At 41.9% G+C, this 13,341-nt stretch overlaps 1 protein-coding gene across 2 annotated transcripts in view; it reads left to right on the forward strand.

Moving 5' to 3' along the window:
- Positions 1-13,341, forward strand: part of PARD3B (par-3 family cell polarity regulator beta) — a 1,147,141-nt gene that overhangs the window by 909,655 nt on the left and 224,145 nt on the right. For both annotated transcript variants that reach the window (XM_075829835.1, XM_075829836.1), the window contains exon 21: positions 1,217-1,352. In XM_075829835.1, the coding sequence (XP_075685950.1) occupies positions 1,217-1,352 (136 nt within the window). The remainder of the gene's footprint in view (positions 1-1,216; positions 1,353-13,341) is intronic.

Here is a 13,341-nt window from a genome sequence, read left to right on the forward strand (position 1 = left end):
GGTCATTTATGGCGTAAATCACAGTAAATATGTTCGGTTGATATGGACCCGCACCCTTTTACTAAGCTGCACCCTAATTTTTAAAAATCGCAGGCACAACATAAAAGATGAAAGCAGTTATACATCTAAATTTGGCACTAAAGTGGCACAAAATCCTTAATAAATGGGGGCCATAGTGTCCATGTAGAAATTCCATGGACATGGTTGGTACCTAATCTAACATATCCTTAGTGTATTAGATCGACTGCATGAACATAGAATATTAAAAAGCTGGAGTCTTATTTTTATGATTTACATTTATATGGTTACAAACGCTTTAAATGTTCACATCAGTTTTGTTACGGTATTTAACGGGCAGCCAGTGTAAAAATCAAATGTCAAGGAATAAACCCCATGTCCTGAGTACAGAACAGAGTTGTCTAGACTTAATCACGGAAGAGTTTACGTACTTTTTGAGAATAGCACGTTTCATTATCGGTCATTGATGGTGTGTTTAAGTTTAGGGATTTCGCAGGTTATTATGTCATGTTGCTGTCAACCTTCTCTTTAATCCTTTTGCCAGTGACATAATCCGTGGCATATTGCTTCCCATGACTTAGGTGAATAATATCCCCTCTATCTATATTGTACTGTGTGACATTTGGAAGAGTTTAAGATTTGAACACAATACTGGTTAGTTGTGGGTTGGAAAAGGTCATTATGGAAAAGCAAGGTTCATATGAATGATGAAATCTAACCAGGGACCAGCAAATAAAAGATAGATGATTCTGCGCTGCTGCTTCCAGCAGAGAAATGGAATATTTTCATTCCTATTTCTTTGGAGACTACAGCAAAATTTGCTTTCTGTGCATGAAGAATCTGTTTGCGTGCAGGTGTTGACTTCTATGAAGATTTTGCATTTTTTGTCTCTGCTCACCCAGGATTGTTATTGCTTTTGGGCAGTGGGAATGCTATTTGCACCATTGTTTGCATAATACTGAATATTCATGACCATCTCGTTTATAGATAAACTAAGGAATATTTTCATTGTCTAAAATACTCATTTTTATTCTGCAGCAGTTAAACTCCTAATATAAGCATTATTCAATATCCAGATGGTAACAGGCTTCATTGCAAGTAATGTCTGTAAACATTAACAATATGCATCAGAGCAAGAAGTATCTTTCAGCAATGCTGCTTATAAATATGTATTTTTTACATTGGTTTTATTTTTTAGTGGCCACTCCACATCTGGGAATATAGACCGTATCCAGCAGCTACGGATGGAGTATCAGCAGGCAAAACGGGAAGGTTTCCCTCTGTATGAAAGCGAGGATGTCGCAGGACGATTTCTAGAATATGAACAGAGTTGGGTAAGTGTTCTACACTGAATGGAACTGAATGGTCCTTTAAATTTCTGTACGGACACAAAACATTACAACACATCTTTGCTGGTTTGAATGTGCTGTCTATCACCTGGAACCATGAAGTTAGAAAGTTCTGGTGATGAGAAAAATAAATACCTGCTTTTTGGTGGTCATGTCCTACATACTAACAAGTATTGCCCCTCGCCTTATCACTATAGCCAAGTGGCAAACACAAAACCCAGTGAACCATGGCTGTAGATTAAGCCCAAGACACTGAACCTTCAGGACATGCTCGGAGATTTAAGCGCAATATCTTTATATCTCTGTGTAGCTTTTGAATCAAGATTATTAAAGGGGTTGTCCTAGAATCGAGAATTATCACCTGTACACAGGATAGGTGAAAATTGTCTGACCACTGAGACCCCCCAACGATCGCGAGAATGGGTTGCCCAAACCCCCAGATCCTCCTCACTGCACTCCCTTTAAATGGATAGCTGACATTGGCATCCGTCATCCATAGACTATTATGGTATCTGTTTAACGTATATGTCATGAAGAGCTATTGAAAAGCTCATGATGTACACATTAAACAGATGCCTGTGTTGTATGCCATACAGTGGCATATGTCACCCATAGGTTCTCATGTTATAGATATGTATACCGCGCGGTATATATTTTTTGTGGGATCCTGTTGTATGGAATAGTGTGGTCTACTGTGTTATTCCATAAAAAAATAAGCTTTACCGACGTATACCAGCCTAACAGATGCCAAAAGGACACTCTTTTGGCCTCTGTCGGGCCATTGGTCCCCTGTGGACACATTTAGCATGTACGTCATGAGCTTTCCAGTCATACACGACAAACATCAAAAGCTTGATGTGAACAGTGCCTAGTGTGCTGCCTAAATGCAATACTGGAGGAGGAATAAAAATGCTGAGGAATATGACATCTGTACCCCAGTGGAGAGCTGATAACAGGTGCAGCATACTGCTGCTCAGCCATTGTTTAGCACCAGGGTGTCACTTTAAAAATAGTCCCTGGAGTACATTGAGTAATGCAGATGCACCCTTCTATTTATGCCAGCATTAAACAGTAGCTTACTGCTTATTTATAATAAATTATTGTGATGAAAAACTATTTTTTGTCATGTCAATTTGGTGGAAAATGGTCAAATTGCTTAACTGTTTGGTGTGTGGGCAATTTTAAAAAGTTTATATTAACTTAGGATTGAGCTATGTCTTCAGACAGCTCATATAATGTCACAATTATGTTTTATTACAACTTTTACCAATAAGCTTGTCAACATTACATGATGTTTTATCACATATTTTAGATGTGTTTGTCATTTTACATTTTTATGCTGGAATTGAGAAAAGAAATTGGGTGAAAATTGTCTTTGACAAATTGTTACAAAATTGCAGTCATTTTATTGAGTTTACTTTCAAATCATTGTAACCATGTTAATGGACAGAACGAAGCATACATTTGTTGAAAGGAAAGGATTTTTGTTGTTGCTTATGTTAGATTAAAACAGTATTTTACCTGGCCCATTGTATAATATAGACATATGTGGACAGTGTTGTCAGGAGCAGAGCACTGTCCCAGGCAGAGTGCTAGTAGAGCTCTGCCTGGGAATTTGGCTCTGGAGTAGCCCCAGACATCATATATGGACAGTGATGTCAGGGGCAGAGCAGGAGTCCCATGCAGAGTGCTAGTAGTGCTATGCCTGGGTTTATGGCCCTGGGGTTGCCCCTGACAACACTATCCATATATGGACAGTGACGTCAGGGGCTTCTTCTGAAGCGGAATCCCCAGCCAGAGCGTTTGGCAATGCTCTGGCTGGGGATTCCACTCCTAGAGGGAACCCCAAAAGCGCTACCTACAGGGTGGGTGGCTGTGTGGCACTAACAGGGTGGGTGGCTTTGTGGCACTACCGGAGAGGGTGATCTTGTGGCACTACTAAGGAGGGAGCTGTGTGGCACTACCTGGGAGGAGGGGGCTGTGGGGCACTACCTGGGAGGAGGGGGGCTGTGTGCCACTACCTGGGAGGATGGGGCTGTGTGGCTCTACCTAGGAGCGGGGCTGTGTGGCACTACCAGGGAGGGGGCTGTGTGGCAATACCTGGGAGGAGGGGGCTGTGTGGCACTACTTGGGAGGAGGGGGCTGTGTGGCACTATCTGGGAGGGGGCAGTGTGGCACTACCTGGGAGGGGGCTGTGTGGCACTATCTACAGAGGGAACTAAATTTATGGGGGTACAAACTGGGGGCCCAACTTCTATATGGGGGCATAAACAGGGCCTAATGTCTATATGGGGCCACAAAGTGACATTTTACTGGCGCCATGAGTTCCCCCGCAAATGGCCCTACTAAGTCTGTGTCTCCCAAGGGCCCACATAAACCTTGGGCCGGCCCTGTATAGGAATGCTCAAATATTGGACTTAGGCCAGATTCACACGAACGATTGCAAACTCAGACGTGAAAAACTGCAGTTTTTAATTTCCGAGTTGCGCCCATGCAGGTCCCGTTTTCACAGATCCCCATAGACTTGAGTCTATCAAGGGATCCGTGAAAATGGAAGAAAATAGGACGTGTTCTATTTTTCAACCGAGCCTTCACACGGTCTGTTAAAACAACGGCCGTGTGAACGGCCCCATTGAAATACGTGCGTCCGTGTGACGGCCGTTGTATTCTACGTTTGTGTGAATCTGACCTAAATGTCCATCATTTATAAAATGGCAATAACACCGCAAAAAAAATAATAAATTTTTAAATTAATACCTGAACTATATGAGAATACCTTAACAAGTGTTTTTTTTTTTTCTTGAGACATTTACTTGTCTCTCTTTCCATATCCCTCTCTTCCTGAAAGTTATTTATGCCCTGTGCCAATCCAGTTCTTGGAGATTGCTTGTTGTTCATTATATTGCTGCCTGATGATAATTTCAATAGTTTACATTTTCTACTAAAAACTGTAAAACTTATTTTAAAAATTAAATTAAATGCCTTAAAGAGGCTCTGTCACCAGATTATCAAATCCCTATCTCCTATTGAATGTGATCGGCGGTGCAATGTAGATAACAGCAAAGTTTTTTTTTTTTTTTTTAAAAACGATAATTTTTGCCCAAGTTATGAGCAATTTTATATTTATGCAAATGAGCTTTTCAATGGACAACTGGGCGTGTTTTCTCATTTTACCAACTGGGCGTGTATTGTGTTTTTACCAACTGGGCGTGTATTGTGTTTTTACCAACTGAGCGTTGTGAATAGAAGTGTATGACGCTGACAAATCAGCATCATACACTTCTCATCATTCCCACCCAGCTTCTTTCACTGCAGACACACAGCGTGACGTCACCCACAGGTCCTTCAACCTTGGCGTCGGACAAAGAAGATACATCGGCTCCAGGCGTCCAAAAGGTTAATATGCTCGTCTCTAGGGAGTTTGCTATGCTTACTTGCTCATGGTGCTGCTGATGCAGATTCAACTGTACCCTCGGACGCCTGGAGCTGATGTGTCTTCTCTCTTCTAACGCCAAGGGTGAAGGACCTGTGGGTGACCTCATCGTTCCCACCCAGCTTCTTTCACTGCAGACACACAGCGTGACATCACCCACAGGTCCTTCAACCTTGGCGTCGGAAGAGAGACGGGGGCGGTCTGTGTGGCGATCTCTCGTTTTTTGGTCCATCATGCAATCCACGGGTTTGTGCAGTTCTCTTAGCCCAATTAATAGGGCCATTTTTTGGTCTATCTGTGCATAGGTGGGCACAATTTTGTGCTTTCTGGCAAGGTGTATATTACATCTAGAACCTTTTTTTTGTTCTTGAGTTTAATTATTTGGCTTATGATATATCCTTTTGGATAGAGATTTCTTTACTATACCACATCATATGATGTTTATACTATGGTAGCATATAACTGGGACTATTTACGCTGTTTCTCCACACTCTCCTTTTAAATTGTGTGTATTATTGTTTTTATTTTTGTGATGGCCAATATGCTGTTATGTGCAATATAATAAAGTTTATTTTTTATTGTCATGGTACGTAATTAGTGCTATGTGTCGCTTATTTTCTGGATATACTAGCTGTCTTCACAGTCTTCTATAGGTATTCTGTCTTGCGATCTGTGTGGACGCATTATTTTTTGGGCGAATGCCAATGGTCTATAAGTGTATAGGTATTCAACATAACAAAAAGCCTAAAAAAAATTCCTATGTCTGCCTGGCACTGAACACAAAACCTTAGCTTTCAGCTGCCTTGCACCACATGAAAAACAATGTCCATATCAGCTGTATGGTTACCACACCTCCACCTGCTTCCCCAGGCTATGAACCCTGCGGGAATGTATTACACCTCACTTAAAGGCTATCACACCTAGCACATAATGATCCTTATTAAACAACCCAGATCCTGGACTGTCATAAAGGAGTAGGGGCCTGCCCAAACACGTAACTAGAATTCATAGGGCACCATAACAATGACATGAAACTGAAAAAGCAGCATAAGTAGTGAGAATTACAGATATGGACGATTATGCCATATACATAACCCACATAGTAGTGCTAGATAGCAGAAACATTTTTGATACCACCAAAATTGTTATTCTCTACAAAAAGGAAGAATTCTCTTGCACTTGAGTGGGCCTCCTTAACCCCTGGGCCCCATAGCAACTGCTTTGACTAAAGTCATGCCCAAGAAACCCCACACTTCATTGCCAATTCTTGCAACAAGGCACTTTTACTAAATTTTAAAGTATTTCACTGATAGAATCCCTGTATATTTACATTTTTACCCAGTTTTGCAAAATGAACACATATTATCATATTGTCTTCCCCCGGCACATACGTCTACTTTTACTTCTATTACTAACTATGTGTAAAGTTGCTAAAATGAATTACAGTTAGTGAAAGTTATGTTAGTATCTGTATGCGGGAGGGTTTTAAGAAAAGCTCCAGACAAATTTGAATTTTGGGTAGAGTCGCTAAAAACCTACATCCCCCTATCCCAGGTTATGGGGATCAAAGTTGTGAGGGATGAGTAAAGTCATGTTATGGCTTTTACTTCATCTCATCTGTAAGTTGAGTAATCATTCTGAAAACCACATTATGCCTTTTAGTTATGTGAACAGGTCACTCTACTAATTTCCTACACCATGGACAAGTTAACTGAGTTTTCCCATCTCATGACCACCGCTGCCTGCAACTTCCTGGATCTCCCCTTGCTTTTGGTAGGGGGTCCTCCTTCTGTTGATTGACAGTTCAGGTCAGTGGTGATGTGCTGATGTCATATCTCTGTTGGCTTGAACGTACGCACTCTCGATGCTCAGCAGCTACGTGAGGTGTGGAGCACTAGTGAACGGCTCCAAGTCTGCTACTGTGCATGTCCTGGAGCCGTCTATACATATCAATGAAGCTGCAGAGAGGTGGCTGGGCTGGGAGCTAACGGCAAGTGCCAGCACATGCGCTCCCAAGACCCCGGCAATCTACAAAAGAGGAATAAGACTGCCGCTGCAGGACCTCAGTGGTGGCCATGACCCTAGACTACGTGCAACAAAGAGTGAGACTCAGGATGGGGATGGACAAACATCTGATGAAGGCTACAATTTTAAAGAAAAAAGGTATTTAGTAAAGCTCTTATATTTGGGTTAGCTTTCATAATACACTGGATTAAGTAGATAAGAATACCCCTTTCATGAAAAATGGATAGTAAGTCAAGCATAATTGCATATTATAGATTAAGCACGCTGCTTGATACTGTATGAATAACCCCCATGTTTTTCTCGAAAGAGGCAAATTTGATTATTCAAACCACTAGAGTTATTAAAACGTCAGATTTCAATATAAATCGGACAATGGATTTCATTGTCAGTGTAGTGTTACTTTTTATCTCAAAGTGTTTTACTGTATGGAAAAAAATGATCTGCAGAGAAAATGTTTTCTAAGTGGCAAATAGTGCAGCCAACCTTTCCCGTATTGTTAAATGCTGTGTGCAGTCATTAAATGAAAACCTTGTCCTGCAGTATTAAGTCATCCAACTATATTCCTGGTTGGTAAAGGTCTCAATATAATGCCAGTTTGTAACATTGTTCTCTGCTTTGAAAAATAGAACATTGTGGTAAATAGAACATTCGCGCTCCTTGACGTACTATTCCATCATGGTAACCACATAGTTCGCGCTCCATGACTGAATAGTACGTTACGGGAGGATCGGCAATTTCGGCCGTCCTCCCGACACATACAGGAGCTATGACAACTGCTGTCTCGTACAGCAGATGCCGCAGCTCGTACAGCGGGGACCGATCGCTGTGTCCCCGCTGATTAACCCCTTAGAACCCATGTTCAATAGCGATCGTGGCTTCTTAGGGGTTAAACCACCATTGATGGCCCGCTACTTGATAGCAGGCGGCGCTGGTTGCTATGTCAACCAGACGCCTAATAATGGCGTCCGGCTGTGCCATCTACAGAGACCGGTTAAGAGCGGGCACAAGCGTGCGCACACACCCTACGGGACCCGGCCGAGAGAACCGGAAGTGAGCGCTGGCGTCTCCTAAGGTGTAGATTGGGGCCAGCGCTCACAGACCCATGGCTGCGGCCGTCAGGAAGGGACAATGCCCACTTTGCTACAAGTCAGTTAGTCAAATTTCTGATTAGCTATATCTGCCCCTGGCAACTGTAAGCACTATTATTGTGAAGCATCTATGAGTAACAACAGGTCAGTCATAAAGTAATAGACCACGCAAACTCTCAGTGCAGGGCCGCCAAGTGCTGAAGCGCATGGCGTGTAAAAATAAATCACTAGAGTTTCAAACTGCCTTCTGCCAAAAGAAATGTGTGTCAAGAGCTTCATGAAATTAGTTTCTATGGTCGAGCAGCTGCACACAAGCCTAACATCACCATGCTCAATGCCAAGTGTCGGCTAGAGCGGTGTAAAACATGTCGCCACTGGACTCTGAAGCAGTGGTAATGTGTTGTGTAGAGGGAGGTATTATGTTCACTGTCTGGCAGTTTGATGCACAAATCTGCGTTTGGCATACTGGAATGTAGAGTGGCTACTGTAAAACTTGGAAGAAGAAGGATAATGGTCTAGCGCTGTCTTGCAGGCTTTGGGCTAGGCCCCTTATTTCCAGTGAAGGGTATTGTTAATGCTACGGCATACAAAGACATTTTAGACAATTGTAAGCTTCCAACATTGTGGCAACAGTTTTAGGAAGTCCCTTTCCTGTTTCAGCATGACTATGCTCCTGTACAGAAAGCGAGGTCCATAAAGACATGGCTTAACGATTTTGATGTGAAAGACCTCGAGTGGCCTGCCCAGAGCCCTGTCATCATCCTCACTGAACAACTTTGGGATGAATGAGAACGCCTATTGCAAGTCAGACTATCTTGTCCAACACCAGTGTCTGACCTCACAAATAGTTTTTGGGCTCAATGGGCACAAATTCCATTAGACACACTCCAAAATCTTGTGGAAAGCCTTCCTTGAAGAGTGGAAGCTGTTCTTGCCAAAAAAAAGGGGTCCAACTCCATATCAACACCAATGGTTTTAGAATGGGATGTCCACATACTTGTAGCCATAGTTTATATTGTTTACTCAGACTTATGGGGGTTTTACACTGGGCGATTATCATGCAGACGAGCGTTCATATAACACTCATTGCCAATAATTGCCCTGTGTAAACAGGGCAGCGATCAGCAGATGAACGAGCAAACGCTCGATTATCTGCTGATCATATCGTTTTAATAAAGTAAAATATCATTGCCGGCAGCACACCTCCCTGTGTAAACAGGGAGGCGCGCTGCCAACATGATAATGATGTATGGGGACGAGTGATCGGAGTAACGACCACTCGTCCCCATCCATAGCTCCGCATGACAGGAGCAAACGAGTGCCAATCAACGATGTCTCGTTGATCGGCGCTCGCTGCACCGGCCAAGTGTCGGCCGGTGTAAAAGGCCCTTTAGGCTACTTTAGTCTGTGACATAAAGAGCATTCCAATCAACATATCTTAATCACACCCTAGTTCAGTGCTGGTAGTCAAGATCCATTCAATCAATCTAAGGCCAGAACACAAGAAAGACCCCCAAAACATGTTAAAAACTGTACAAATCGACCTTATGTGAAACGACCTAACAGAAGCAGTACCAAAACACGTAAGGTTTTGGTCAAAAGGTTCTATGTGACAGAAACATTTGCCATTAATTGCAAAAGTGAATATATAAATGTAAATAATCCTGATGCTGTGGTATCCATCTATTTAATAGTTTCAGTAGCTATATTTGTCTTCAAATGTATAGAAAAGTAGTACTTTATTTACCCATCTAATATGGTGTTTTTCTCAAGCATTACAATGGTGTACAAAATTAGTATAAATCGGGGACTGTATACAAATAAATAATCATATATAATTTGCAAACAATACATTAACCCCTTAACAACGGCCCACCGTCTTTTGACGGCAGGCGGTGCAGGCGCTTCGTCTACAGCGATGTATTTTGGTGTTGCTGTAGAAGAGGCTGATGAGTGCTCATCTTCTAAGCAGGAGCTGTAACTAACAGCTCCTGATCTTAGAGCAGCCTGCTAAATACAGCTGGGGTCAGAAAACATTCCGACCCCAGGCTGTTTAACTATTTGGTCCGTGACCGCAACATGATCAAAGGGAACTCCCCTCATTGATCACGTCCGTGACACGATTGAAGACTGGGGAATGCCTCTGCAGTCAGCCCTGGGGACCTAGAAAGGACTCCAGAGCTGTCTGTTTGGTTTGCCTGCTGTTAGGGCACACTATGTGTTGCCCTAACAGAAGCTTGTGTCATAGTGACACAGTGTAATGTATTAGCATACAAGAGTATGCTAATACATTACAAGTAAAAAATAAAGTTTTAAATAAAGTAATCCCTAAATGGGATTAAAAAAAATGGAAAATGGAACAAAAAATGAATAAATAAAAAAATGGCACAAAAGTCATTATTTTGAATAAAATATATTTTATTGCCCATTCATTACATAAAAAACTAAAAAACCTACACATATTAAGTATCTGCACGACCATAATAAGCTGAAGAATTGATTTAACATGTTATTTAGCGTGAAATGTGAACAGGATAAAAAAATAAACATAAAAAACAATGCAGATAATCGCTTTTTCCTATATTCACGCCGTAAAAATAAATTCTAGAACTTACACAGTAATATTTTCTACTCCCAAACTGCACAAAAACAAAATACAATTTATCCCGCATAAAACAAGGCTTCATACAGCCACATCAATGAAAAAAAATGTAACTTATGTCTGCCGAAAGGCAGAAAGGCAAAACAAGAAAAATTTCACTGGTCATTAAGGCCTTTTCAGGCCCGGTCAGTAAGGGGTTAAATGACAACTTGAAGTGGCATATAATACACAACAATTCAAAATCAGAAAGTGCTAAGTATATAATTAGCAAAATAAAAGTATTAAAATGCATTAACAACATCATATAGTCCGGACATACATAATGAGACAATCCATTCATAGTGAATGCATGTGAACATAATTAAGATTTCGGTTCACCCATAAGGGATCCAACTACAGCATGAGAATTCATTAGATTGCCATACACTCAATGAGAGTCTCCAAGCAACCACGATAGCACCACCATGCATGATCTTGCCAGCGCACCTGCTCAGTAAGCCTTTAGAAGGTACAAATGCCTTCTTGAAAAGGGGAAAATAGCAAAATATGTATCAGGCACCTCTGGCATCTTATATCTCACAAGTACCAAGGATAAGCCATGCTGAAATCCAACAACCGAATATCTTTCTTTTCCCGGACATATGGCCTCAAGGGAAAGTCGGAAGGCCCTCTAACATATTAGGTAGCTGGATGATGCCACCGAAAGCAGTGGGTACGACCAACTTTATCTAATGTGTATGACCAGATGAGATGAAAAAAATGTAGTGGCGTTAATAAGATTGGCAGGGGACTGCCAACAAGTGGTCATCTGGTTACAAAATTTTGAACATTGTTCCCTATATTATAGTCATGTTCATCTAAGTCTGTTCTACATTTTAAAATTGTTGGACGGAGATGCCTTGGGCCTACCATACGATATAGTACACCAGTATTAATTTTCTATTCAGCATTTTGCCATATTCATCAACATGGTGCACATCATGTTGCCGAATAAGATGCATCTACTGTGCTATAACAGGGTTCTCTGTCCTATGAGAGCTCATGTAGTAGTGGTGTAGTGGTGTTTTTTTTTATCAAATACGTTCCACTGCAGTATAAGGCCATGTTCACACAGAGTTTTTGCTACGTTCCTTGATGCATTTTTCGCTGCTTTTTTGGCTGCGGCCATTGAGCGCCGCAGGCAAAAAACGCCATAAAAAATGCTGTTTTTGCCTACTATTGATTTCAATGGGAGGTCAGAGACTGAACCACGGGGAAAATAGAGCATGTGGCTTTTTTTTCCCGCAAGTTTTTTTTTTTGCTCGTGGGAAAAAACGCTTTCATTGAAATCTATGGGAGGAGATTTTGGTTGTTTTTGGTGCAGCTTCCGACATGGTTTCCGCGTCAAAAGCAGCACCAAAAAATTCAGTATGGACTAGCCCTAAAGATACTGCCCCTTTTTTTCTGACACCAAGTGTTGGAAAAAAAGGTTTGTAAACATGTTGAGCCTTAATGCCTTTCTTTTCAATGCAATTATGCCAGATAACTGGCACAATTATGTTGATAACACATTCCTCATTATTTTTAGGGCAAACCTTACAGTGCTGAACAAAGTTGTGCAATTTTAGTTGCATTGTAAACACTTGTTTTTGAACACGTCATGTCATATTTGAGAATTTATGAGTTTTTGTGAAATAACCCCATAAAAGTCATAAACTATTTGGCTTTGTCCTGTTATGGCAGGCCCTTCATATTGTGTCACAACCTTAGCCCACTAGAAGATCCTCTGGTGGGCCAGTCTACCTATGGTACTATTGTAATGTGTTTGGATACCATAAACCTTTATAATTGATGAGTCATTCAGAATTAAGGGCTAGTGAATGAGGATTGCCATTTAGAATATGTGAAGTAAAATGGTCAGGCCCTCTTGGACCTCCCAACATCCATCTTGTGTTGCGCACTATACATTTGATGGGCACCTGGAATAAGGGGCGATTTTGTAATATGAGGGGAAGGGGTAAGGGGGATCATATAATTTTTATATACAATATGGGAAGTGGGTAACCGTTGAGAAGAAAGTGTGAGATCCTTTAATAGAGTCATTTTCCTGGACTTCTGACAATAGTACCACATTTAGTGCCCTGAAGGCTGCCCTGGTAATGGGTATTAAGAACAACTATAGCACCAACATCAAATACTGTTCTAACAACTACTGGATATACTTGTAAAGTTAAATTATGAACTATTCGGAAAGTCTTCTTTTAAAACTGCTGTGATCGTGGGGCGTGGCTTGGCGCGCAACGGGAGCAGTCGCATGACTTGAGAGCTCCGCTGTGGTTCCGTGCTATACTGATCCTGTGACTATCCTGATCGTTCCTTACCTTCATTATTACGTCCCGGAGATCCAGGCAGCAGTCGGGTGGTAAGAGTGGAGTTATGGGCCCCACGAGAGGTCAATCGGCCGCGGAAAAGCTACAGAGTTATGCCCGGGAAGAAATCAAAGATGGCGGCCGTGCTTCCCTGCAGCAGCGCTCAAAGGGCAGTGAGACGCCTGGCGGGTCGACTTCTTCCTCAGCGGTGGTGGAGGAGACAGAACCGGAACCTACTCCGACAGAGGTGATGAACAAACTCCTGGCAGCCATATCAGCATGCAAGACCTCGCTGACTGGTAAGATGGAGGAGGTGAAAATTGATATAGGCCTCATAAGGCAAGATATGCAGACCCTGAGAGAAAGAGTGACGCATGTGGAGGACAGAGTGTCTGGGGTGGAAGACAGGATGGCGGCCATGCCTCGTGCGATTACAGATCTGGAATCCATGACGGAGTTATTAAAACAAAAAAATGAT

Source organism: Rhinoderma darwinii, chromosome 6 (assembly GCF_050947455.1).
Source record: "Rhinoderma darwinii isolate aRhiDar2 chromosome 6, aRhiDar2.hap1, whole genome shotgun sequence".
Lineage (NCBI taxonomy): Eukaryota > Metazoa > Chordata > Amphibia > Anura > Rhinodermatidae > Rhinoderma > Rhinoderma darwinii.